This window comes from Eriocheir sinensis, chromosome 30, assembly GCF_024679095.1.
Source record: "Eriocheir sinensis breed Jianghai 21 chromosome 30, ASM2467909v1, whole genome shotgun sequence".
NCBI classification, from domain to species: Eukaryota; Metazoa; Arthropoda; class Malacostraca; order Decapoda; family Varunidae; genus Eriocheir; species Eriocheir sinensis.
Window position 1 is genome coordinate 17,565,495 of NC_066538.1, and position 26,867 is coordinate 17,592,361.

The 26,867-nt window shown below is 43.4% G+C and overlaps 3 protein-coding genes across 11 annotated transcripts in view; 1 reads left to right on the forward strand and 2 right to left on the reverse strand.

The window, feature by feature from the left end:
• LOC127005684 (zinc transporter 9-like) overlaps positions 1 to 20,525 on the reverse strand; it is a 36,494-nt gene extending 15,969 nt beyond the window's left edge. For 2 of the 6 annotated variants that reach the window (XM_050874785.1, XM_050874784.1), the window contains exons 1-3: positions 20,345 to 20,499; positions 1,189 to 1,285; positions 463 to 741 (exon numbers count right to left, since the gene is read on the reverse strand). In XM_050874785.1, coding sequence (XP_050730742.1) covers positions 463 to 741; positions 1,189 to 1,285; positions 20,345 to 20,347 — 379 coding nt within the window. In that variant the 5' untranslated portion in view covers positions 20,348 to 20,499. Of the gene's footprint in view, positions 1 to 462; positions 742 to 1,188; positions 1,286 to 20,344 lie in introns of all 6 variants that reach the window. The other 4 variants (XM_050874783.1, XM_050874782.1, XM_050874780.1 and 1 more) reach the window with 4 other exon arrangements.
• Positions 1,498 to 16,252, reverse strand: LOC127005682 (uncharacterized). 2 transcript variants are annotated; one of them, XM_050874777.1, is made up of 4 exons: positions 15,009 to 16,252; positions 10,694 to 11,007; positions 4,746 to 9,777; positions 1,498 to 2,267 (listed from the first exon to the last, which is right to left on the reverse strand). In XM_050874777.1, exons 1-3 carry the CDS (start codon positions 15,593 to 15,595, stop codon positions 6,092 to 6,094), a joined length of 4,587 nt encoding a protein of 1,528 aa, XP_050730734.1. In that variant the 5' UTR covers positions 15,596 to 16,252; the 3' UTR covers positions 1,498 to 2,267; positions 4,746 to 6,091. The 2 variants fall into 2 exon arrangements, with proteins under 2 accessions (XP_050730734.1, XP_050730733.1); XM_050874776.1 differs by having other exon boundaries at positions 1,498 to 2,327.
• A 4,729-nt stretch (positions 20,526 to 25,254) lies between the features above and the next one.
• Positions 25,255 to 26,867, forward strand: part of LOC127005683 (leucine-rich repeats and immunoglobulin-like domains protein 2) — a 51,788-nt gene continuing 50,175 nt past the window's right edge. For all 3 annotated transcript variants that reach the window (XR_007758845.1, XR_007758846.1, XM_050874778.1), the window contains exon 1: positions 25,255 to 25,656. Coding sequence is in view for 1 of the 3 variants with exons in the window: in XM_050874778.1 (XP_050730735.1) it covers positions 25,487 to 25,656 (170 nt within the window). In the remaining 2 variants the exon portion in view is untranslated. The remainder of the gene's footprint in view (positions 25,657 to 26,867) is intronic.

The following is a 26,867-nucleotide window of genomic DNA, read 5'->3' on the forward strand; positions in this document are numbered from 1 at the left end:
CCCAGAATAATAATAACAATAGGAAGAGTAGTAACAATAATGGTGATGGATGTGAATTGTCGAACCTTGGCTATTCTTTCTTTCTTGGCGTGACTGATGGTGTGGGGAGGATGAGGCGAGGGTGTGATAATAGTAGAAACAATAAGAGTAATAATAATAGTGATGGAAGTAGTAGTCGTAGTAGTAATAGTAGTAGTAGTAGTAGTAGTAGTAGTAGTAGTCAAAGGATGAAGGAGAAGAAAAGGAAGAAGAGCAGGAGGAGGAGGAGGGATAGGAGGAGAAAAACAATATACTTACATGACACACACACACACACACACACACACACACACACACACACACACACACACACACACACACACACCTCCTTCCACCCCCAAACACACACACACACACAGACACACACACAGACACACACACACACACACACACACATACACACACAGACACACAAACACATACCTTTTATAACTGCTTCCTTCAGTCTAGCAGTGGCAGAGGCAGCAGAGGGGGGTGAGGGGGCAGCGGACAGGGGGGAGGGGGCAGCAGAAGGGGGGGACGCAGCACCATCACCAGTAGACTTCTGTTCCTGTTTTTGTTGTTGTTGCTTGTCGTTGCCGGGGGGTTGGTCAGCAGTGGCCAGCCGTCGACAAAGCTGCACCTGCTGTAGCCTGCTGTAGCTCACGCCGCTCCTGCTTGCCTCGCAGCGCTGCAGGGCTGGAGTGCTGATCGCTGCGGTTGCTGTTTGGGGCGACACAGCACACTCAGCATAAGTGTTTTTTTTTTTTTTTTTTTTAATTATGAAGATCAGCAAGGTGGTCCAAGGTGTATGTGTGTGTGAAATGCCAGAATTTTCTCTTTAACTTAACTCCCACACGGCCACTGTGCGTAACGAAACACACGAGAAATTAATCCGGACAAGGAAAGGTTTGCCGCCGCCGGGGATCGAACCCGCGACAAGCATAACAGGAGAGCCACTCCTTTACCAGTCGGCCAAAGAGATACCTCCCTGGCATAGTGAGTCATGGGAGGCTCGCCCATCAGGCAAATCAGCGCTACATGAGTGTGTGTTTGTGTGTGTGAGGGAGTCAGTTCAAGGTCAAGTTATGAGGAAATCTTTAAAACGAAACATGTTAAATGGAGGATCTACAGGACTACGTGACAGACTGTTTTACCCATAACACTCACCGAAGCAGTACAGTGGAGGCCTTCCAATCCGTCCCTTCTCCCTGGCCACCAGCTTGAGGGCGCGCAGTGTTCTGGGGTACATGGTGGAGAGGGCGGCCTGGGGGGGGAAGGAGCAGCGGTGAGTTCGGTAAGCGCGACACAGCAAAAATTCTGGTCTTAAATGTTTTTTTTCTTTGCTAAATTTCTCACCACAGGCTCAAGGGCTTATGCCAAATACGATGCAACAAATATTCTTTCCTATGTTATTTTCTCTCTTCTAATTTTCCCAATACACTCAAGGACTTCAATACAACCCAGCAAATGAATAAATATTCTTTCCTATGTTATTTTCTCTCTTCTAATTTTCCCAATACACTCAAGGACTTACATACAACCCAGCAAATGCTCTTTAATCTTTGTTCTTTTTCTTTGCTATCTTTTCCACCATAGACTCAAGGGGTTTTGCTAAATACAACACAGCAAACACTTTTAACTATTCATGGATTTTTTCTTTACTCTTCATATTATTTTTATTATAATTTTCCCACTACACTCAAGGACTTCCATACAACCCAGCAAATTTAAATCCTTGTTCTTTTTCTTCGCTACCTTTTCCACCATAGACTCAAGGGCTTATGCTACATACAACACAGCAAACACTCTTCACTATTTATAGATTTTTTTCTTTACTAATTCCCCCAACGGAGACTCAAGGACCAGTGCAACAGAGATGAGCACTGAGGCCATGCACAGCTATAGCGTATACCCCTAACTTTACTTGTAGCAACTCTTACTAAACCTAACACACCCTCACAAAGCCATTGGGTCAAATTGGGGCACCAGTTCAATAAATGATTCCACTTTTATATTTGCTTATTTTTAATGTCCAAAAGCCCTCCAAGTAATGAGGTGTTTCCAATAGTCTTACACTAATGTCTTCCCTGATGCGAAAGGTAGTGTTTGTACAAGGCTTCAGTGTGTATTGTAAACTATCCTTCCACACTGGTATATTAAACTTAACGTAATTTTTCTGGGGTTTGTAATGTAAAGTAAACTGTTCTTTCACACTGGTATATTAAACTTAATGTAACTGTACTGACCTTCATAATGCAAACTATTCTTTCACACTGGTATATTAAACTTAATGTAACTGTACTGACCTTCATAATGCAAACTATTCTTTCACACTGGTATTATAAACTTCATTTAATTGTACAAGGCTTCATAATGTAAGGTAAACTGTCCTTCCACACTGGTATTGTAAACTTAACGTAATTGTTCTGGGGTTCATAATGTAAACTGTCCTTTCACTCTGGTATTGTAAACTTAATGTACTTGTTCTGGGGTTCATAATGGTAAAGTAAACTATCCTTTCACACTGGTATATTAAACTTAACGTACTTGTTCTGGGGTTCATAATGGTAAAGTAAACTGTCCTTTCACACTGGTATTTTAAACTTAACGTAATTGTTCTGGGGTTCATAACGTGAACTATCCTTTCACTTTGGTATTTTAAACTTAATGTACTTGTTCTGGGGTTCATAATGGTAAAGTAAACTGTCCTTTCACACTGGTATATTAAACTTAACGTACTTGTTCTGGGGTTCATAATGGTAAAGTAAACTGTCCTTTCACACTGGTATATTAAACTTAACGTAATTGTTCTGGGGTTCATAATGGTAAAGTAAACTGTCCTTTCACACTGGTATATTAAACTTAACGTACTTGTTCTGGGGTTCATAATGGTAAAGTAAACTGTCCTTTCACACTGGTATATTAAACTTAACGTACTTGTTCTGGGGTTCATAATGGTAAAGTAAACTGTCTTTCACACTGGTATATTAAACTTAACGTAATTGTTCTGGGGTTCATAACGTAAACTGTCCTTTCACTTTGGTATTTTAAACTTTATGTACTTGTTCTGGGGTTCATAATGGTAAAGTAAACTGTCCTTTCACACTGGTATATTGAACTTAACGTAATTGTTCTGGGGTTCATAATGGTAAAGTAAACTGTCCTTTCACACTGGTATATTGAACTTAACGTAATTGTTCTGGGGTTCATAATGGTAAAGTAAACTGTCCTTTCACACTGGTATATTGAACTTAACGTAATTGTTCTGGGGTTTATAATGTAAAGTAAACTGTCCTTTCACACTGGTATATTGAACTTAACGTAATTGTTCTGGGGTTTATAATGTAAAGTAAACTGTCCTTTCACACTGGTATATTGAACTTAACGTAATTGTTCTGGGGTTTAAAATGCAAACTGTCCTTTCACACTGGTATATTAAACTTAACATGATTGTTCTGGGGTTTATAATGTAAAGTAAACTGTCCTTTCACACTGGTATATTGAACTTAACGTAATTGTTCTGGGGTTTATAATGTAAACTGTCCTTTCACACTGGTATATTGAACTTAACGTAATTGTTCTGGGGTTTATAATGTAAACTGTCCTTTCACACTGGTATATTGAACTTAACGTAATTGTTCTGGGGTTTATAATGTAAAGTAAACTGTCCTTTCACACTGGTATATTGAACTTAACGTAATTGTTCTGGGGTTTATAATGTAAAGTAAACTGTCCTTTCACACTGGTATATTGAACTTAACGTAATTGTTCTGGGGTTTATAATGTAAAGTAAACTGTCCTTTCACACTGGTATATTAAACTTAACGTAATTGTTCTGGGGTTCATAATGTAAAGTAAACTGTCCTTTCACACTGGTATATTGAACTTAACGTAATTGTTCTGGGGTTTATAATGTAAAGTAAACTGTCCTTTCACACTGGTATATTGAACTTAACATAATTGTTCTGGGGTTTATAATGGAAAGTAAACTGTCCTTTCACACTGGTATATTGAACTTAACGTAATTGTTCTGGGGTTTAAAATGCAAACTGTCCTTTCACCCTGGTATATTAAACTTAACATAACTGTACTGACCTTCATAATGTAAAGCAAACTATGTATTCTTTCAAACTGGTATATTAAACTGAACATAATTATACAAGGCTTCATAATGTAAAGTAAACTATTCTTTCACACTGGTATATTAAACTTAATGTAACTGTACTGACCTTCATAATACAAACTATTCTTTCACACTGGTATTATAAACTTCATATAATTGTACAAGGCTTCATAATGTAAGGTAAACTATTCCTTCACACTGGTATATTAAACTTAATGTAACTGTACTGACCTTCATAATGCAAACTATTCTTTCACACTGGTATTATAAACTTCATATAATTGTACAAGGCTTCATAATGTAAACTATTCTTTCACACTGGTATATTAAACTTAATGTAACTGTACTGACCTTCATAATGCAAACTATTCTTTCACACTGGTATTATAAACTTCATATAATTGTACAAGGCTTCATAATGCAAGGCAAACTGTTCTTTCACACTGGTATATTAAACTTAACATAACTGTACTGACCTTCATAATGCAAACTATTCTTTCACACTGGTATTATAAACTTCATATAACTGTACAAGGCTTCATAATGTAAGGTAAACTATTCCTACACACTGGTATATTAAACTTAATGTAACTGCACTGACCTTCATAATGCAAACTATTCTTTCACACTGGTATTATAAACTTCATATAACTGTATAAGGCTTCATAATGCAAGGCAAACTATTCTCTCACACTGGTATTGTAAACTTCATATAATTGTACAAGGCTTCATAATGTAACAAACTATCCTTTCACACTGGTATATTAAACTGAATGTAACTGTTCTTGGGTTTATGATGCAAAGTAAGATCATTTTCCACACATTGATGTACAGTCCTACCTCAGTTTACACCTTAATTTGTCCCAGAATTCTTCTAGGAAACCAAAACGAACGTCCACTGTAATGCTGAAAACACAAAGATCACACACTAAAGCACAAACGTAAGCGGGCACGAGCGAGTGGGTGCTACCTCTGCGAGTGCGCAATGCAGACTGAGACCCCACTGCCATTGTTATCCGCTCTGAGCGCTCTCGTCTTGCAGCGAACAAAGGGAACTCAAGCTCACACCATGTCCTCGTACACCAAGTCACTGCTCATAAACCAAGGTATTTTTAGTGGGTTTTTTCTTTAGCGCAAATAAAAACACTTGTAAACTAAGGTATTACTGTATTGAATTTGATACAAAAATTTCATCCCAGGTATTTCTTGGGAACCTTACGTGTACTACTTTGGCATTCTGAATAATACGAGATCACATGGCGTAATTATGGGGTACAGAGAGAGGTACAGAATATGCAATCAAAAATGACATAGTACAGTGAGCAAGTCTTAAATAACAAGTCACACACAAGAAAGAATAATACTGAATGAGTTGTTATGGAAAGTTATGAGTTGTTAAGAGGGAAAATATGGCTGTTAAATGAGGAAGAGGAGGAAGGAGGAAAAGAAGGAGAAGAAGGAAAAGGAGAAGATGAAGAAGAAGAAATAGAAGATGAAGAAAAAGTAGTTAAAGAAGAATACAAAGAAGAAAAAGAAGTAGTTAGAGAAGAAGAAGAAGCAAAGAAGAATAAAAAGAAGATGCAGAAGAAGGAGAAAAGAAGAAAAAGAAAAATCTCACTCATCTCATCTGAGAAAAAAAAAAAAAAAAAAAAAAAAAAGGCCTGAGGAGATTACAAGCAATATTTTTAAACATTTTGGCACCACACACACACACACACACACACACACACACACACACACACACACACACACACACACACACACACACACTTGACAAGGCTTTCGTAGGTGTTGCAGGCAGTTCCATGGGTAGGTTTATGGCCCCGGTGGTAGATTCATGACACTTCTGTACCATCAACGTGAAAAAACACTCATGAGAGCCTGGTTGACATCTTTTTCGGGCTTTGGAAATAGTTGATGTTGGAGGCGGAAGTGTCCGAGATGTGTCTATAGGTCATCAAGCTCCTCATCCTCAGTGCTGGTGTCCTCGTCAGCTGGTGTTGTGTAGTCCATGTCGTCGTCTGAGCCAGGTGAAGAGGATGAAGAGGTGTCATGGTCAGGCTGAGATGCAGGGACGGGCGCAGGCTGCTCATCCACCTTAACCACACACTTAGGCTCAGGGGAGGTGAGGGAAGGGGACTGTGGTGGGGACGCAGACGCAATCTTGATAAGCTCGTGGGACTGCCTCTGCTTCCTCTTCATGTCCTCAAACACTTTCTTGTAGGGAGCGACGGCCTGGTTGATGTTGTCCACCACCATCAGCGCCCGCAGCATCGACGGGTCCATGTCACACACGTACTTGTTGAGCCGTGCCGCCAGCCGCATGGCCTCCCCCAGCTTGTCAAGGGTGAGGGCCGGCCGCTGCGGGGAACCATCGGTGTCTTCCTCCGCCTCCTCCTGGCTGGGCTGCACCATCTCCAGCAGCTCCTCGTCGGTGAGGGCCGCGCTGTGCTCCTCCAGCAGCTCCCTCACCTCGCCCTGCTCCATGTCGGCAAAGCCTTCCCCGCCAACAAGTCTGGCCAGCTCCACCGTCTTCCTCACGGCCTCGGCCACCTGCTCCTGTGCTGTGAGTTCCTCGGAGTCCTGGGCACACTCTGGCCACAGAACACTCCAGCAGTCATTAACTGTCTTTGGGCGCAAATCCCTCAAGGTCTCCTGCAGCAGCACCAGGCAGTCAGCGATGGTGAAGCCGCTCCAGTAATCCGCGACAGACAGGTTCGGCTCAACGTCCACGGACTCCTGGAGCCTTTGCATGGACCGCCGGGTGTAGCATGCCTTGAAGGCAGCCATTATGCCCTGCTCCAGAGGTTGTATGAGGGGGGAAGTGTTCGGGGGCAGAAACACAACCTCCACCCCTTCCAACATGCCCTCCAGGGCCTGGTGGTGGCCCAGGGCATTGTCCAGAATGAGGAGGAATTTCCGTGGGAGTCCCTGCCCCCAGAGGTATGCCTGCACCTCTGGCAGCAGACAGTGGCGGGCCCAGTCCATGACGACGGTGCTGGTGGTGCAGCCTTGGCTGTGGGTCATCCAGTGCACTGGGAGGAGGTTCTTTTTCTTCTGCCTGAGTGGCCCGGGGTTGGCGGAGGTGTAGACAAGGCCCGGCTTTGTGAGGTGGCCGGCAGCGTTGGCACACAGCAGCAGGGCGCAACGGTCCCTGGCCACCCTCCTCCCCTTTGAGAGCAGGGTCCTGGCCGGCATTCTCTTCCAGTACAGGACTGTTTCATCCATGTTCCACACCTGCTCCGGCCTGTAGCCCTTCTCCTCAATGAGGCTCTCTAGTTCTCTGAGGAAGGCTGCTGCTGCCACGTGGTCGGCCGACGCTGATTGTCCCGATGTCTTGATGTTGCGCACGGAGAAGCGCCGCCTGAAACTTAGGAGCCAACGTTTGGTGGCACGGAACTCAGGATGTGTGGCCGGGGCGGGGCTCGGGGCAGCGCTGGTGCTGGGGGCGGCAAGGCCGACAGCTCCGGGCACAGTCATCTTTTCATACAAAGACTTAGCTTTTGCACAAATGTCATTATCGTCGATGGAATTTCTTTTCATATTTTGATCATTTATCCACACATAGACAGCATTCTCCAGCTGGGACACTGTACTGCTCCTCGCCTGCACCACTTGATTGGCAGAGGGGGGAGTGCAGGCTGCCAGGGACCTGCGTATTCTGGCTTCATGTTTCTTGGTGTAGCGCACCGTGCTCTTGGTGAGGTTAAAAAGCCTTGCTACAGCACCGTTGCTCATTCCCTCTCTGCACTTGTCCAGCAACTTAACCTTCTCCAAGAGTCTCCTCACTTTCTTTGAGTGTTTGGGAGTAGTACCATTACTAGGCTGGCTGGGTGCATCCCTGGCCTGGGTCAGCTCACCACAAGGCTGGGCAGGCTCATCACTAGGCTTGCTGGAATCATCATTACACTTACTGGGCTCATCACTAAGCTGACTCAACTCTACCCCACTTTGCAATGCTCTCTGTCTTTGAACCGCTGTTTCTAATCTCTTCTGCAACAACGCTTCCTTGAGGATTTCCCGTTTGATCATCTCATTATCAAGCGTAACCTCTGCTAACCTTGTGTGGACATTAGCTTCCTCAGTCTGTCTCCCTTGTAACTCGAGACACAGAGCTTGCTGCTGCCGCTGCCCCACGCTTGGCATACAGGATAACTCACTCCCCACGGCGCCTGTCTGTGTCACTTCAACTGGCCGGGTGAGCTGGGAGGTTGGCGTTCTGTGCTGCTGCTGTGGGCTCTTGTCTTCATATTCTATACACATAGGAGTGGGTGTCTGTGGTACTTTGGGGGATGGTGTGTGTTGTGTGGAGCTTCTGCCTTGAGTGGAGTGTGTGTGGAGAGCTGTGGAAGTCCTGTTTTCATTGGGGTATGTGTGGTGAGTGGAGGCTGTGTCTTGAGTGGAACATGTGTGGTGAGCTGTGCAAGTCCTGTTTTCAGTGGGGTATGTGAGGTGAGTGGAGGTTCTGTCTTTAGTGGAACGTGTGCGGTGAGGCGTGGAAGTCCTGTTTTCAGTGGGGGGGGTGTGGTGAGTGGAGGTTCTGTCTTTAGTGGAACGTGTGTGGTGAGGCGTGGAAGTCCTCTTTTCATTGGGGGGGGTGTGGTGAGTGGAGGTTCTGTCTTTAGTGGAACGTGTGTGGTGAGGCGTGGAAGTCCTCTTTTCATTGGGGGGGGTGTGGTGAGTGGAGGCTGTGTCTAGAGTGGAGTGTGTGTGGTGAGCTGTGCAAGTCCTGTTTTCAGTGGGGTATGTGTGGTGAGTGGAGGCTGTGTCTTGAGTGGAGTGTGTGTGGTGAGCTGTGCAAGTCCTGTTTTCAGTGGGGTATGTGTGGTGAGTGGAGGTTCTGTCTTTAGTGGAACGTGTGCGGTGAGGTGTGGAAGTCCTGTTTTCAGTGGGGGGGGTGTGGTGAGTGGAGGTTCTGTCTTTAGTGGAACGTGTGTGGTGAGGCGTGGAAGTCCTGTTTTCATTGGGGGGGGTGTGGTGAGTGGAGGCTGTGTCTTGAGTGGAGTGTGTGTGGTGAGCTGTGCAAGTCCTGTTTTCAGTGGGGTATGTGTGGTGAGTGGAGGTTCTGTCTTTAGTGGAACGTGTGTGGTGAGGCGTGGAAGTCCCGTTTTCAATGGACTGTTTGTGGTGAGTGGAGGTTCTGTCTTGACTTGACCGTGTGTGGTGAGTGGATGCTCTCTTTTCACTAGACTGTGCGTGAGGTGTGAGTGTCCTTTTTCTATTAGGTTGTATGTATGAAGGCAAGGATGGTGTGTTCTGAGGCATAGATGTTCCCTTATCACTGAATGTTGTGTGCTGAGAAATAGCTGTCTCGTCTTTATTGGGGCTTGTGTGGCGGGCTGGGGATGTGCTGTTTCTGTTAATCCGAACGCGGCGCAGTGTGGGTGCTCTGTTCTTATTAGACTCTGTGTGTGGTGGCGTGGAGGTCCTGGGCGGCGGTTGAGGGCGGGTGATTTCGTTTGGTGCGGAGGAAGAGTTGGGTGTTCTTGGGGGTATGTCTGGGGTGGTGGTTTTATTCTGTGGTGGTGGTGGTGGTGTTGTGGCTTTTTGGTGCTGCGGTGGTAGTGGTGGTGCTGCCTTGGTTGACATGCCCCCTCCGTCCTCCTCCTTCGTCTCCATCTCAATCCTTTCATCTAACGGAGGGAAAAAATAATAATAATAATAATGCTGAATGGAGAAGGGTGGTGGAGGAAGATAGAAGACTGAACATCATGGAAGAAATAGCTATGGACCGGCAACAGTGGAGAAGGCTCATATCCCATCCAACCCCACCACAGGGAATAAATGGACGTTAAACGATGATGATGATGATGATGAATGAACTGCAGCTGACAGAGAAGGGGGTTGAGTTTACATGATTAGATAAACCTTCCATTGAGAGAAAATTTGATCAATTGAAACATGTAAACTTGCATTTTTTGTGTGGTAATTGATGTTTTTCATGCTATTATTCGACAGGACAATATTCAAAACAAAATATGAATGCAATTTTTATCATTAAATCAAAACATACTCTCATTTCTTCCTTTTACCTGATGATGTATATTATATCTATTGACACCTATGGATATAATAAGCTTTCGTATATGATGACTAGCTCCTCCCCAATCACCTTGCTAAACAGAGGGTGATATTCATGCTAAAAAGGATCGTAAAATAAAGGCCCGTTTAGGAGCAGTGAGTAGCAGGCTTTTTTCTTCATATTTGTTTTCTTTTGTTATTCCCTTGAACTGACTCCTTTGCTGTAAAAAGAAAAAAAAAAAAGGAAAAAAAAAGTTGAATCCGAGAAATTTTGGCTCCCTGCAGAGTTAAGAACATAAGAACATAAAAACGCAGGAGTCTACAAGAGTTCCAAGAAGTTTCCGATTCTCAGACTGACAAAACTGAGGAAAGGATCATTAATAATATGCCTTGAAAGTCAGCTATGAGAGTTAACTGTTAAAAAAAAAATTAATTGGAGATTTTTAATTGGTGCCAAAAAAGTGTCCCTCTCAGACTGACAAAACACAAAGTCTGCTTCTTATGGGTAAAATTATTAATGTCACTCACCTTCAAACCCAACAAAATCATTCTCATGTTCGTCATCGCTGTTACTATTGAAGGGGTTGGCGCTCAGGGTAGCCTCAGAGTCACTGCTGTGTGGGGCATATTCTTCGTTGATGACCCAAACATTCTGGTCAGCAATGGCGGGCGGGCTGACGAGGCTCTGGCCGTCAAGTGGGATAACGACTTGCGGGGTGGTGACTTTTGAGCCACCGACGCTCCGCAGAATGGCCTCCTCCTCCGGCAGGATGGCGAGCGGGTCTTCACTTGGGGGGCTGGGCGGCTCCTCCTTGAATTCATGAAAAACTGTGGTTGGCGGCCTGGTGGAGAAAAATAAAACAAGTCATTATGTTTCCAGTTGAGATTTTGAGTTAAGGATAGACCGAGGATGTTTAGCGTTGAAGAAGGTTGACACCTAAGTGTTGTTGAAGAATAGAGGATAGGTGTTTGGAAGATTGTGTCGAGTTGATAGGTGGAGAAATTGGGTTTTTGAGGCATTGAAGGACACAAGGTTCCTCAAGACCCCAAGGCACTGAAAGACCAGTTGCACACACACAAAGCGAAGAAAAAAAGAAGAAAAAACAAGGCATTATGTTTTTTCTTGCCTTACTTGAACCTGAAAACCCCAAATGCACTGAAGGACCAAACACACACACACACACACACAAAAAAAAAAAAAAAAAAATAAATAAATAAATAAATAAAATATATAAATAAATAAATAAAAAAAAAAAAAAAAAAACAAGCCACTATCTTTTTCTTGCCTTGCTTGACCATGAAGATCCCCAACACACTGCAAGGCTAGACAACAAATAAACACACAAACAAACACACAAAGAAGAGGAGGGGCTTTAATTCAGCTTAAACAAAACATTTTCCCAAACAGTCAACACTACTTTTTATGGACCTTGAGGCTTGATATAATGAATTTCAGCTATAATGGACTTTTTGGGCCAGTCTGGTATATGTGTGGGGATTTACCGAAGAAGCTTAATGAGGGGTTGAAGTCAGAATCACCAAAGTCACCTGTTTTTGGCCGGAGTCGGAGCCAGTCGGTAAAAATATCTCAGACTACGATTTCTTGATGATACGTGTGATGTTGTGTGGTTGGGTGTGGTGTGATGTGTTCTGTGGTGTGGCAGGGTTCAGTTTGTCTACCACTGTACTGCGAGGGGAAGGGGGAGAGGGGTGGTGTTGGAATCAGAGTCGGAGTCACAATTTCCAGGAGTCGGAATTTTTTTATACCTGGGCCCGTATCCTCAAGATGCTCTCGGCTCTCACAACAGATATTTCCAACAGCCACGGAGGAGGTTAGTCAGGTTCTCATGATGGGTTTTTTTTACATTCGTGGTGCAGAAGCCTTGTTAAACTATCACTGGACTCATTAACCTACCCAGAAAAATGCCCATAACCTCTGCCCAAGCCTTATCATATGTGGATGTGTAAGCCCCAAAATTTTTGAGAATATGGTCCCTGAACATGTACAAGGTCATCATCATTATTCATTGGCGGAGGAAACAGAGGTGATGAGGCGGTGCACATCTAGTCGGTCTGGTTTTGTCCGACTGACTGTAAAGACCTACACTCCCATCCTTCCGTGCCTCACCTTTCATCTATCACAATGAACAAACTTCGCGTGAGAAAATAATGAAAGCAGTTGTAGTCCGGTAAAGTATTTGTTTTTCACATCTAAATTTGGGTTTGTGAAAATTCTACTTATACCCATGACTTCCTTTGTGCTTTTATATTGTTTCTCATCATCATCATCATTGTCATCATTTCGTTTAACGTCCATTTTCACTCTTCCTAAGCGGTTGGACGCTTTATGGCTCTCTTCCATTCTTTCTGTCTTCTGCCCAATGCTCATCCAATCCCATCAATGCCAAATCTTCCTGTATACACCTTCTCCACATTTTCCTAGGTCTACCAACTGGTCTCCTTCCTCCTACCTCCAATCTCTCCAAAACTCCCAGCACTGTATCCTCACTCTCTTTACATGTCCAAACCATCGGAGTCTTTCCCTTCTGAGCGCTGTTTCCAGGTCCTCAACTCCACATGTCAGCTACATCTGCACTGGACACCCTGTCTTGCAACCTGATCCCCGCCATATACCTCAGCATTCTGCGTTCACTTGCTCTCAATACCTCCATCAATTTTCTAGTTAGAGCCCATGTTTCTGCTCCATACAACATCACTGATCTAATACACGCTTGGTACACCCCTGCTCTGCTCTTTAGAGGGATGCTACGATTCACAAGTAAACTAGCCACCTCCCTCCACTCCATGCTGTTGCCACTCTTGCTCTCACTGTCCTCTCCATTATATTAGTTTCTGAGGATTTTATTAACATCTATGATTGTTTTATTATCTTTTTAAGCATGAATATCTTATTATGATGTGCTGGCATGCTGTGGGTCAGTGTTTACTCACAGGCCACCATGATCAGACCTCTTGTCTAGACTATAGTCTAGACAAAGGGTCTAGAATTTCACTCTAGACTCTAGAGGAAACTGGAAAGCATATAAAAATAATTTGATAGGGGCTAGGTTAGTGAATTAGCAGCAATAGGTTACCAGTTTAGCAGTGATAGACCACTTACTCAATGGTGATAGGTTATCAATTTGTGTCAATAAGTTATTAATTTAGCAGCGATAGGATACCAATTATGGTATCAGAGATGGATTATAGCAGCAATAAGTTATGTATTTACTAACACTAGGTTTATGATCTCTCACAAGTAGCTTGCTTAGTTTGTGGCAGTAAAGTAGTAATTTAGCTTAATATCCAGGATTACACTCATTGAAAATAAATAATGCAGCAGGTCACCACCACCATTATAGTATTTCCATGTGAAACTGGCCAGTGGGGTGTTGGCGGCTGCAGGGTCAGCCCCAACCCGCACCTTGCCACACACTCTCAACACATCTTGCTTCCTCTCATATGTCAGCTATTTGCTACCTTTAAATGAATGGTAAATATGGAGAATCAGTACGCGCCTCCACTATTCCTCCCACGGCAATAATAACCTTCCCAAGGTATTACATACTGTTGTACTACTATAGTTTTACCGGCGCATCAAACATATACTGCGTCTACAAGTGATGATAAGAAATAACAGATAATATTCCTCTCCCCTTCAACAAAATTAAAACACCTGGTGATGGGGAGGGCTATGAAGACCAGGGAAATTGTGGGGTAAAAGCAGCTATTGCAATGTTGCTGTCTACCTGAAATGAGGCGTTTCTGTGCTCTACTTATGGCGGAAATATATATTTTGTAAATAAAGCCACCAATATGGCCGCCGTGTAGGCCAGCATCATTTTGATGGCGACAATGCGCCTGCTCTATATAGATGCAGGCAACACATCTCTTGCTATAAGGGATCGAGTGGTAAAGGAAAATTGAGTATTAAATGTGAGAGATTCCGGAGTCCAAGTAGTCGGTTTGAGAGGCTTTTATGTTGGTTTCATATGTGCAATGAGTATAATAGGCGCCGCGGTCAGCTGTTTCTTGGCTTCCCCCTGCCGAGGTCGCCACTCACCAGCATTTGAAGAGGAGAAATGGCGGACAGATGTGGCAACATTCCATCCAGTAAAGGTAAGGAGGAGGGTCCAGGGGGTGTGCAGCCCCCCTTGGCTATCAGGGGGGTCGAGGGGGGTGAAGCCCCCCCGTTAGCAGGTCATAAAGTTCGGTTGGAGTAGTTTAGATATGCTCCCCCACCCAAAAACCCTGACTTCCAGCGGGTCCCCCAAGATCGTTGGGGGAAGGGGATTAATTCGGCTTTTTCTTTACTTTTAAGTACTTCCACCTTTATATAATGGTTAAGGGACGTGTATTTAGTCCCTTAACCATAATATTTTGGAGGCGCGGAGTGATTCTCCACAAACAAATGAATTTAATTAAATAACTGGATAATCCAATAAGGTCATACAGTGCTAAGATTGTTTAATTTTTAGGATGATAACAAAGATTGCATAAATACCACGACACTTGACAACGTTGCGTTTCCAAGTGTTGTGGTATTTATACCAAACCTTTATTATCCTAAAAACAAAACAAACTTAACACTATATGACCTTATTGGATTACCCAGTCATTTTTGTGGGTGGAGAACAGAGGGTATTCATGAAACTAGTGATTCCTGCAGGGAACAGTTAGTAGAATTATTACCATCAAAACTTACTAGAAATAAACAGTTACGTGTGCCATTGTGAGATGGGTGAAATTATAGACATTTTCCAAAATTTGTAAGAAAATGCTTTTTAACAATTAAGTTGATGGGTGGCTAATGATAATTTACTCTTGATCTGTGATGCTTTACCTGTGGGTTGGAGTGGCGGGGGGCTGCTCCGGCTTAGTCCCCACAGAGTGACCCAAACCCTCTCCCATGCCAATACGCTTCTTGAACCGGGCCAGCCAGCCGTATGATGCATTGAAGGGAGGAGAAACCTTAATGCCATGTCTTTTGCTGAGACTGTGGAAAAAGAGGAGTGCCTGATTCCGCAGCATGCAGCTGTCAAGGGTGCCCTTCTCCTTCAAGCGCTTCTGTGCCCAGGTCACCAACATGTGTTCAGTTGTTGAGATGAGGCGCCGCCTGTCAGTGAGCTCGTTCATCAAGGTGGTGGATGCACTGCTGTTGTCTGAGTAGTACTTCTTGGCCAGCTCTATGGATTTTTTCAGGTCCTCCTTCCTCTTTTTAATGCTTCTTAGGGTGCTCTCAGGTACCCCAGTGGCTTTCTGGATCTCACAGTTCTTCCAGCCCCTCTCTATCAGCATGAGGATCTTCGCTTTGTCCTCTAAGCTGTAAGAACCTCTCACCACACTCCGTTTTTTCTTGCGTTTTATCCTTATATGATTCGCCGGGTCGTCACCACCACCCTGCTTCCACCCTGAAGATGTGGAGGCCATTGGGGGAGGAAGAGAGATCGTCCAGGCACGAATGCGTCACAAGGTACACGTTACAAGTCTTATTCCTCCACTATTAGGGCAGTCCCCACAGCCTCGCGAAAGGAAGGACAACAATCGCTTAGCGGGCGGCGGCGGTAAACAAACGGCTTCCTCTTCTTGAGACCTGTCCCTTCCCGCTCCGCACGCTATCGTCATTACTTATTCTCTCGGCCCTTTTGTCTTACGCACTAATTCACATTCTTTCTTTGCTTCAGTGGTTATTGTTGCCTTTCCTGGGATATAAACTGTGGGCCATGTATTATTAAATATTTCGGCGCCCAAGCACACATATTTGACAAGGCTTTCGTAGGAGTTTGGGGCATATATAGGGGTAGTTTTCTGACCCTGGTGGTAGTTTGATCCTTCTTCTGTACCATATACCTGAAAGACCACTCATGAGAACCCGACTGATCTCGTTTTCGGCTTTTGGAAATAGTTGATGTGAGGGGCGCACTGTCTCTTCGCGACATTCGGTGTGAGCGGAGCGGAGGTCGGGTTGCGCGCCCTCCGCCCGCCACTACCGAGCGTTTTCCCGCTAGGCGCTAAGCTCAGGTTGCATCACATGGGATAAATGACGTATCGTATTGACGTATGCGATATTGAAACTCTAATACCAAGGCAGAGGAAGCATTTCGCGCGCGCGCGTGTGTGTGTGTGTGTGTGTGTGTGTGTGTGTGTGTGTGTAGGTTTCGCCCACGGTCTGATCACGTGCTGGACTCATGATTATTATGTGGCTAGTTTGCCCTTTTAATTCCATTTTTTTTTAATTAGTTAGTTAGTTGGTTGGATTTTCACAGTGCTAAGTCGACATACTACATTCTCAGTCCTAACAACAACAAAAAAAAAAAACTATAATCAACCTTGAAAAATGGGTTCAAAGAGACCTATCAGCCACATTAGTGTTGATGAAGACATGGACAGTATTGTTAGGATATGATGCTTTAGGATGTGTTAGAATATAGTATAGGATTAAGTGAGTATATCCTAGTGAGTGAGAGAGACTGAGGGAGAGAGAAAATGGGAAACCGCAGAGGAATATTTTAGTAGGGCGCAGCTACCTTTCCTCATACTCTCTCTGCCTCTGCCTCTCCTCTCTCACTAGGGTATACTCACTTAATCCTATACTATATTCTAACACTTACATCCTAAATCATCATAACCTAACAGTATCTTAAGAGTACACAAGCAAACACACATCATAAACAACAGGGGCAGCAACTTACCTATCAGGCCTTGAGGTGTTTCTTCGGTTATCTTCTCAAGGTGCTGCTCACTCCTCCGTCGGCTCAAGATCTTCAGTGCCGAAAATCATGGTCAGTCAATCCTGGTCACAAATCTTGAACGTGCTTTTCTTTTTGTTGGTTTTATCAGTATCTATCTACGTATTTTCCTCCCTGTTCTGTATTTTTTTATCGCAAGCTCAGTTGTGAAGAATTTTTGGCACATTTTACTCTCTTTTTGATTTTTTCTGTTGCTTTTATCAGTATCTATCTATGTATTTTTTTCTATCTATGCTTTATTTTCTTTTTCATTCAGCAATTCGTGTAAAAAATTAATGTTGCACTCTATCCTCACCTTGAATATTCAACACACTCTCTTTTACTCTTCATTATTTTACTCTCTCTGTTTACCTATTTTTGAGTAAGAGGATAGGAATTTTTTTATCCGAGTCTTGATTTTTCAATGCAATACGTCAGCTTTCACAAATTAGCTGTATCCATTCCAGACTTAAATTTTCAATGCAATAATTCTTCCTCAACCATCACATTCGTTTTGCAATATTTATTCATTTTTCTACCAACTTTATTTTTAAGCTGGAGCACTGAGGATTTTCATGCATACTAACTCCAAAGCTTAATCTTTCAATGCAACGCAGCAAAATAACTCCACCTTTATACCTCATTAGCATTCGTCAAATGCTTTTATTGATAACATATGAAAAGAATGGGATTTATAGAGGCCACGTCAAAGGCACATTAAGAATAATAGACATGAATAAGAATATACAGCTTACTAACTGTAAAATATAAGTATAAAGGCATCAGATAAATAATACCTAGTTTAGTTATCATTATTTTGTCAGTAATGTATGAGAAAGACAGGATTTCAAAGGCATCATTATCATCATTTCATCGACGCCTGCTCCTAGGAGCTCCCATCAGGGGATGATCATGGCAGAAGAGTTTCCAACTTTCTCTATCCAGACACTCCCTCCTTGCCTGCTCAAAGTTTCTCAATGATCTTTCCCCCTCTCCCAAATGTACTCCTGCACCCCATCTCTCTATTTCACTGGAGATCGTCCTCTAGCATTCCCTCCTTCTATCTCACTCACATACACCCTTCTGGTCATCTTACTCTCCTTGTTCCATGTGGCCAAACCACTTTAAAGTCTGTCGCTTCACTTCTTCCACCACTCCACACTTTTTCCCTTCACCCCCATGACACTTTCCAAAATGCTCGTACACACTTTCATTGCTCATTCCATCCATTCTACTCACACCACAAGCACTCCTCAAATAACTCATTTCCACTGCCTGCACTCTAGACCTCTGGCTTTCATTCCAGGCCCACGTTTCATTTGCATATGTGAGGGTTGGTACTATTATTGTATTTCTCAAATCCCTCTTTACCTCCATGCTCACACTTTTGCCATTCATGATTCGTCCCAAAGACCCTACCACCCTTCTTCCTTGCACTGCCCTTTCTCTTATCTCTCCCTCTGTACCACCATGCTTACACATAACTGATCCAAGGTACTTAAACTCATTGACCTCCTCCATTTCTTCACCATTCAAAATTATTTTGCATTCTTTTTCACATTCAATTCCCACTCTATTTGGGCACACAAAATCTACAACCTCACTTCTACTTCGCTCACAAACCATCACTTTACTTTTGTTGACATTTACTTTCAGCTTTCTCCTATTACAGACACTATCAAAAACACTAACCAAATTTTGTAAGTCACTTTCATTTTCATTTTATAATTTCACAAGCACATCAAAGGCCCCTTAATAATAAACATGCAAATGAGAATATATGGCTTAGAAACTGTGAGAATAAAGCCTGTATTCTTAAACGTATTAATGCCTCAGTTCGCCCATTTGAAAAGCCTCACGTAGAAGTTACTGGGATTTTCATGGACTGTTTTGTGAGCCTGGTGACTGTTTTACCTGACTTCTGTATCTCAAATGGGAAAAAGCACCCATGAAAACCCATTTAATCTTCTCTGTGGCCTTGGAAAATGGTTCTAATAAGACCCCAGTAGATTTAAGAATAAGGACCTAATAAGCACAAAAGTAGACTTGGAGGCATGCGCTATAGCTGTGCATGACCTCAGTGCTCATCTCTGTTGCATTGACCTTGAGTCTGTGGTAGCCAAGAACCCATCACCCAGACACAGGGCCAGTGTGACATCCAGGTTACCACAGTTTACTTTCCCCAGGTGCCCATTTACAATAAGTACAAATATGTAATGCATAGTTATCATTATTTGGCAGCTTTGTGGTGACCTGACCAACCAAAGTCTACCTCTCTCTCTCTCTCTCTCTCTCTCTCTCTCTCTCTCTCTCTCTCTCTCTCTCTCTCTCTCTCTCTCTCTCAACACAGCACCTACAAAGTAAATTTAATGTAACCTGACCTAACTTACTAAATCTAACCTAATCTGACCTGACTTACTAAATGCAACCTAACTAAAACCCAATCGGACCTAACCTTTGCCCTGCTGCCCAAATACAATCTGCTAGGCTGCCCTCATAAATTTATTGCATCATTATCTTGGTTTCTTTAATTTTCCAGAAGCTAATTGTTACTCCACTGCATTCACAGATCAAAATACAACACACAATGACAGTATTAACCTCATGTGGGATGGCTGCTATAAATACAATAATATCCAGTAAGAAAGTAAGTAATTATTAACTAGGAAAAAACAGGTACAGTGGGTAGTTAAAACAGGCAGAGTAAAAAGAAAGGACAGGCACAGTAAGTAAGAAGAAAGTAGAAAGTAGGAAGTAGATAAATAAGAAAATACAAATAAAACAGGCACGGTAAGTAGGAAAAAGAAATAGGAAGTAGGAAGAAAGTAGTAAGTAGATCAGTATGAAAATAGAGATAAAACAGGCATGGTAAGTAGAGAAAAGAAACAGGAAGTAGAAAGAAAGTACTAGTAAGTAGATAAGTAAGAAAATAGAAATAAAACAGGCACAGTAAGTAGAGAAAAGAAATAGGGAGTAGGAAGAAAGTAGTAAGTAGATCAGTATGAAAATAGAGATAAAACAGGCATGGTAAGTAGAGAAAAGAAATAGGAAGTAGGAAGAAAGTAGTAAGTAGATAAATAAGAAAATAAAAAGAAATAAAACAGACACGGTAAGTAGGAAAAAAAGTAGTAAGTAGATAAGTAAGAAAGCAAGTAGAAATAAAACAGGCACGGTAAGTAGAGAAACAAATGGCAAGTAGGAAGTGGAAAGAACGTAAGTAGAACGTAAGTAGCAAGAAAATGGTAAGTAGGAGTAGTAAGGAAAGTAGAACTATAATAAAGTAGGGAAGGAAAAGTGAGGATTAGGAATAAAGAAAGCAGGACAGTAGAAAAGGAAAAGAAAGGAAAACAAGAAAAAAAAAGCAAGCACAATAAGTCACACATCTATCCTAGAATTCACCCTCGTCCCTCCTTTCCCTAATTTATTTTCCCCCTCACCACACAACACAGACCATGCAGACCAAACCACACGTACTGAAGCCGAGAAGAAACTATTATTAGCCTCTCACAGTAATATCCGGCGCCGCAGATGAAGGAATTAACAGAAAAAAATATAAACAGGCAGGAATTTCGTCACTCCCTTCCCTTCACCCGGGCCAATGTTGACAACCGAGGCGCACCGTACCATATTATCGTACTCAGAGCCTCTTATTTACCGGTTTCTGAGCCATAAGTACTGATAAAAACAACAATAATTAACCATTTTAACGATAACTATGTATTAAGGCAGTTATTAGGGTCGAGAAGGCAGTTTTGGGGTCATAAATCGGCAAACATACGAGGCTGAGTACGACAATCCAGCAACGTTGAGTAGAAAACGAGCTGAATTTTTATAGGGGACGCTTCTTTATTTTATTGTTAGCCTATTCTTATTTTATTGTCATTATTCTTCATATTCTTATTGTTGTTACCAGTGTTATTCTTGTTCTTATTGTTTTTCATGTTCCTGTTCTTATTTTTACTCGTATTTCTGTTCTTATTTCTTATTTTTGTTCCTATTCTGAATCCTATATTCTTACTATTAATCATATTTATTTCTTCTTTTTATTCCTATTCTCATCTCTTATTCTCATTCTTATTCCTCTTCTTATTCTCATTTTTCTTTTTCTATTTCTGTTTCACGGTCGGGAGTTTTGCCTATTCACTGTTTTCCTCCTTTATCTCTTAATTCTTGTTTCGCTTTTCATCCAAACTTTCTGTAATTGTTCTTTTTGCTTCTTCGATCTATTTATTTTTTTGGGGTATTTCGTTGGGGATTTATTTTCAAACGAATATTCTCCAATAACGTCTTTTCTTCTCCCTTTTCTTTGCTCTTCCTCCTCCTTGTCTCTCTTTTTTCTCATTTAAGATTTCTGTATTGTTCTTTTTTAATTGTTTCTTAATTCGATGTAGCCTATCTATTTTCAAACGAGTATTCTCCAATAATGTCTTCTAATTCTTCTTCTTTTTCTGCGGTCGTTGAAGTACGCTGGCTCTCTGTGAAGGACAATGAAGGACACTGAAGGATACCGTGCAGGATACATTCTGGGCAGGGCGGAGAATGTAGTAGGAAGACTTCACTACCGGCATTTTCTGACACCATTAATTAACACGCTATGAGCAGAAGAGTCCAATATTCTCGAACGTTTATATATCCATCAAAAGAGGCTCTCGTATAAATTGTTTCCATGACACACAATATCAAATCTCCGGCGGTAGTTTTGCAAGATCTCTTAGCCATGAATACATAAAACACTTCAGACTCCGACGCATATTGTTTCTGTGGCCTTAAAAAACTATCGCAACAGTTAAGAGGCCGTAGCGTTTGAGAATACGATCGAGTAGGACAGTAGAGATAAACCTTCGGACAACCCTTCACTGGAAACCACCTATTTATCTATCTATCTGAAAGTAAGTATTTTGTGCAGGTATATACGCGTAGTACTTGTGGAGTTTTACCGGCCACGAGGGGAGGAGTATACACTTCGGGAACCCCAAGGAAAGATAAAAGGAGATTCCCTTATCCTTGGCCGCGAGAGTGTGTCTGTCATCACGCAAACAAGGGTAAAGGAAGATTCCCTTACCCTTGGCCGCGAGGCGCGAGAGTGTGCCTGTCATCACGCAAACAAGGATAAAGGAAGATTCCCTTACCCTTGGCCGCGAGAGTGTACGTCTGTCATCACGCAAACAAGGATAAAGGAAGATTCCCTTACCCTTGGCCGCGAGAGTGTGCCTGTCATCACGCCGGTCGTCTCAAGGCAACACACAGGCGACTTTACACCTGGCAATTCGCGGCTGGCAATACGGGCGCGGCAGCATTTCTGGTCTGGGTCTGGGTCTGGGGGCCCTTCTCGCGGCAAGTTTTGTGCAGCTGAGCGCGTCCGTCTTGTATTGCCGACTCGCGGCTGAGTACAATATGTCGGCGCCAATAAAACAAGAAATGGCAGATACAGACAACAAGATTTGAAGCCGGGAGGCCGAGGTGGCATTACTAGAAGAAGTGAGGCAGCATAGATACTTGTTGGACCCACAAGATAAGCTGTATGAGAAGCTGAGTCTACGCAAAGCAACGTTTGAGAGAATGACAGCAACATTACGAGAAATGTTTAGCTCTTTGCGAGATATCGAAGGAGGTAAGGAACGATTATTTTCGTGTATTATATAATCACACTATGTGATGCCTGGGATGGCATGTTCCTCCCTTCGCCTTTGTTGTTAAATGCAACAATGAACAAACAATCAATCAATCACTACTTATGATAAAACTCGTTTACTTAAAGTATTTCTACAATATTAGGCTAATGGACCAAACTCATTGTGGTTTTATGATATGGTAGTAGCCTTTTGGGGTGTCTGGGATGAATTCATGCCCTTGCATTTTCTAGCAGTTTACGTCTTGATGCTCCCGGCGACTCCTCCCAGTGAACGTACTTGTCCCGAGAGCACCCAGCCGGTCTAGCCGCTAGATCGTCGCGGCTGTATTGCCGGCCAGGAATTGCCTGGTGTAAAGCCGCCTAATTTACTCATTGCAAAATGTCCACGCAGGGCCTAACGCGAGACGTGCGCCGCAAGTCTGTCTGCCTGTGTGTCGTGGTGTGCTCATGACTGTCAATAAGCTGCAGTTGTAATTATGGAAATATAGGACTCATTGCTAAACAGATGCATTGATTACGTGTCATATATAGAGACCCGCCGGCCCGCCGCGAAAAAACACCCGAACTCCCACTGGGCCGGCCGTGGGGCAGCACCCTTGGTGACCGACTGGGTCAAGTGCATAATATGATATAACATATTATACTTTTATTACACGATGGGTCAAGTGGTCTACACCATAGAGCACTATAGGCTTGTAGCCACAGAGTGTACAGCTTCCCGTCTCGCTGGCCAAGGTTTGCTTCCAGGCCGCGGCAGGTTATTCAGCCGCCTGCCGGGTGTAGAGGAATTTCTTGTTTCCAGAACGAACAGAAGCTCGTGTCATGCAGACTGGCGGCGGCGGCGACATCCTGCTTTCTCGATCCGTGAAAGAGTTAATCAGTGCCGACTGTAGGTTGCTCAACTGGAGGGGCAGAAACATATATTGATGGGGCAGAGGTATAGCCAGGGAAATCATTGCCCTGTCTGCAGTACATTTCATATATTGATATGACTTGCATTTGGGGGGCAATCTAAAAATTTGGTGGGACGCCTCCGTAGAGCAGTGGTCAGCGTACGACTCCGCGGGCGTGCAGGTCACTCATCTTGACCCAGCTGTTCATCCTCTCTTTCGGACTGGTCGATGAATGGGTACCTGTTGAAACCTGGGGAAGGTAAACTGTGGCAATTCTGGAGTCACCTTGGGGAGGCGGTGGCGTGCGGGCGTGGTGAGTTAGGGGACCTAGGTTCAAGACCCACCGAAGGACGTTAACACTAACTAATACTAACACAGCATTCGATCCTCTTTACTTCCCACTCCTTCTCAGTCCCTTCAGCATCACTTACTGATGCTAACACAACATTCTTTCTCTCTACTTCACATCATTCTCCAATAAAACCAGAATCAGTTATTACTTTTACTAACACAACCTTCCTTTCCTAATCCCTTCACTCTCACTAATAACCGATACCAACACAACATTACTTCTCTTTACTTATCTCTCCTTCCTTCCCGAGTCCCTTCAGCATGACTTACTGCTAATACAATGATAACACAGCATTCCATCTCTCTATATTTCAGCCTTCCCTAATCCCTTCATTCTCGTTAATCATTAATACTAACATAACATTCATTCTATTTACTTCCCACTCCTTCCTTACCTAGTCCCTTCATCATCACTTACTATTATGATACTAGCACAACATTCCTTCTCTTTATCTCCCATCTTTCTTTGATCCCTTCATTATCACTTAATACCAAGACCATCACAATATTCCTTCCCTCTCCCTCACATCCTGCCCCAATATCTTCACTATCACGCCAACATGTCCAGCAACGTCAGTCACTGCCACAATATGTCAACCCCGAGCTGATACGAGAGCTAGAAGATGTAATAACACTCTACCACTTCAAAGCCGGGTGATGTGGGATGATGTATAGGTAGAGGCAGATTGTTTTTCTTTTCTTTCTTGAACCGAGTAATCCGTCACCGCAACAACCTTCCTGCTGATATAGTTAGTGGGAATGCTTAACGTAATCTAACCTGACCCCAACCTTAACCTCTTCTTCGTCTTCCTCTTCCTCCTCCTCCCATACACACAAAATAACCTATGACAACAGTAGTAGTAGTAATAGTAGTAGTAGTAGTAGTAGTAGTAGTAGTAGTAATAGTAGACTATACATTATTATTAGTCTATTATTATTATTATTATTATTATTATTATTATTATTATTATTATTATTATTATTATTATTATTATTATTATTATTATTATTATTATTAGTAGTAGTAGTAGTAGTAGTAGTAGTAGTAGTAGTAATAGTGGTAGTGGCAGTAATTAATGGCAGTAGTAGTAGTAGTAGTAGTAGTAGTAGTAGTAGTAGTAAGAGGAGGAGGAGCTGGAGGAGGAGGGGGAGGAGGAGGAGGAGGAAGAGGAAGAGTCGGCTAGGAGGCTCCTTAACCTTCCTCAATAATCGTAATAATAATAATATGAAGAGAAACAGTCCTTACATCTCTGTTTCCTGCATGTAATTTTTTTCTTTACACCACAAGGCGAAAGAAAACCATTACCATCATTACTATATTGGTTATTAAATCACAGAGGAAACTGTGCATCCTCGGGGCCAATAACACGGGGGATCTCACGCCGCCGTCCGCCAATCAGCGCGCAGGAACGAGCACCAGGCAGCCAGTCAGAGCGCAGGAACGATCCCGAGCCAACCAATCACGAGCCGCATCTCAGTGACCCTCGGAGCCAGGCCAGTCTGTGAAATGCCGTGAGAGGGGGAAGACGTACGCACCTCACTCCCTGTACTATTCGTTGTCCCTATCCTTATATTACCGACTCGCCGACCCGCCACGAAAGACCTACCGTTCGAACCCGCCTCGAGATCACACCCGAGTCCCCGCGTCGAAGAGATACCCGAAATATGGCTTGAGGAAGAAGCAGATTGGGTCCCATTGGTGTTCTGTCCTTGAGCAATGGCGAAGCTCCTAGTGTTGGTGGTGGCGTGTATTTGGGTGCTCCTGCCGCCCCACCTGCTCGCTGCCGCCTGCCCCGAGGTGTGCACGTGCCTCGGGGCCATCGTCGACTGCTCCAAGGCTGGCATCAAGGAAGTCCCCAAGGATCTGCCGGAATGGGCCGAGGAACTGTGAGTTGCGATGTTTTGTTGGGGTCAGGCAGGATTGCGTTGGGCGGGTTATGTAGGGTTGCGGTTTTTGTGGGGTTGTAGGTTGCGGTTTATGGGGTCGGGCTAGGTATGTATGTCTGTTTGTTTGTGTGTGTGTTTTGTGTCAGTTGTTTTCTTGGGGTTGGACGGGTTTTATAGGGTTGCGGTTTTTGTAGGGTTAGGGGGTTGCGGTTTATGGGGTTGGGCTAGTAATGTGTGTACGTGTGTTTGTTTGTTTGTGTGTGTGTTTTGTGTCAGTTGTTTTGCTGGGGTTGGTCAGGATTGCGTTGGGCGGGTTTGGGAGGGTTAGGATAGTTGGGCGGGTTTTGCGGTTGGGCTGTTTTTGTTTGTGTGTTTGTTTGTGTTTCGTGATTCACTGATTGGTTAGTGTTCTTCGGCAGGATTGGGTTGGGCGGTTTTTGTAGGATAAGGGGGCGTTTTTTGTAGGGTAGGATTGGGCGTTTTTTGTAGGGTAAGATTGGGCGGTTTTCGTAGGGTAAGATTGGGCGGTTTTTGTAGGGTAGGATTGGGCGTTTTTGGTAGGGTAAGATTGGGCGGTTTTGGTAGGGTAGGAGTGGGCGGTTTTGGTAGGGTAGGATTTTTTTTTTGTAAGGTAGGATTGGGCGGTTTTGGTAGGGTAGGATTGGGCGGTTTTCGTAGGGTAGGATTGGGCGGTTCTGGTAGGGTAAGATTGGGCTGTTTTTGAAGGGTAAGATTGGGCGGGTTCCTGTTTTTAGGGTTGGGCTAGTTTTGTGCGCATGTTGTTTTTGTTTGTGTGTGTGTTTGTGTGTTTGTGAGTGGTGGTGTGCTTGTGTTGGGGTGATTAGGTTGGGCGGGTTTCGTAGGGTTAGGTTGGGTGGGTTGCGTTTTTTCCTGGATGTGTTTGTTTTGTTTTGTTTTGTTTGTTTGAGAAAATGTGAGTGAATATCTTGCCTTCTTTAGGATTGGGCGTTTTTTTCAAGGGTTGTCTTGGGTTTGGGCTGGGCGGGAAGGAGGGTTGCTGTTTTTGGGCTATTTTGTATGTGTAGGCTACGTGTGTGTGTGTGTGTGTGTGTGTGTGTGTGTGTGTGTGTGTGTGTGTGATTGGTTTAAGTATGTGTGTTTGTGTATATTTCTCCCTCTCTCTCTCTCTCTCTCTCTCTCTCTCTCTCTCTCTCTCTGTGTGTGTGTGTGTGTTTGGATGGAAGAGAGGC

What these genes read in the sequence shown, in the direction of transcription:
- LOC127005682 (XM_050874777.1), bottom strand. Translation starts at nt 15,595, where the DNA reads ATGGCCTCCACATCTTCAGGGTGGAAGCAGGGTGGTGGTGACGACCCG. An exon ending in CCCGCCACTCCAACCCACAG is followed by an intron (nt 11,008 to 15,008) that starts GTAAAGCATCAC and finishes TTTCTCCACCAG; the next exon opens with GCCGCCAACCACAGTTTTTC. An exon ending in TGATTTTGTTGGGTTTGAAG is followed by an intron (nt 9,778 to 10,693) that starts GTGAGTGACATT and finishes TCCCTCCGTTAG; the next exon opens with ATGAAAGGATTGAGATGGAG.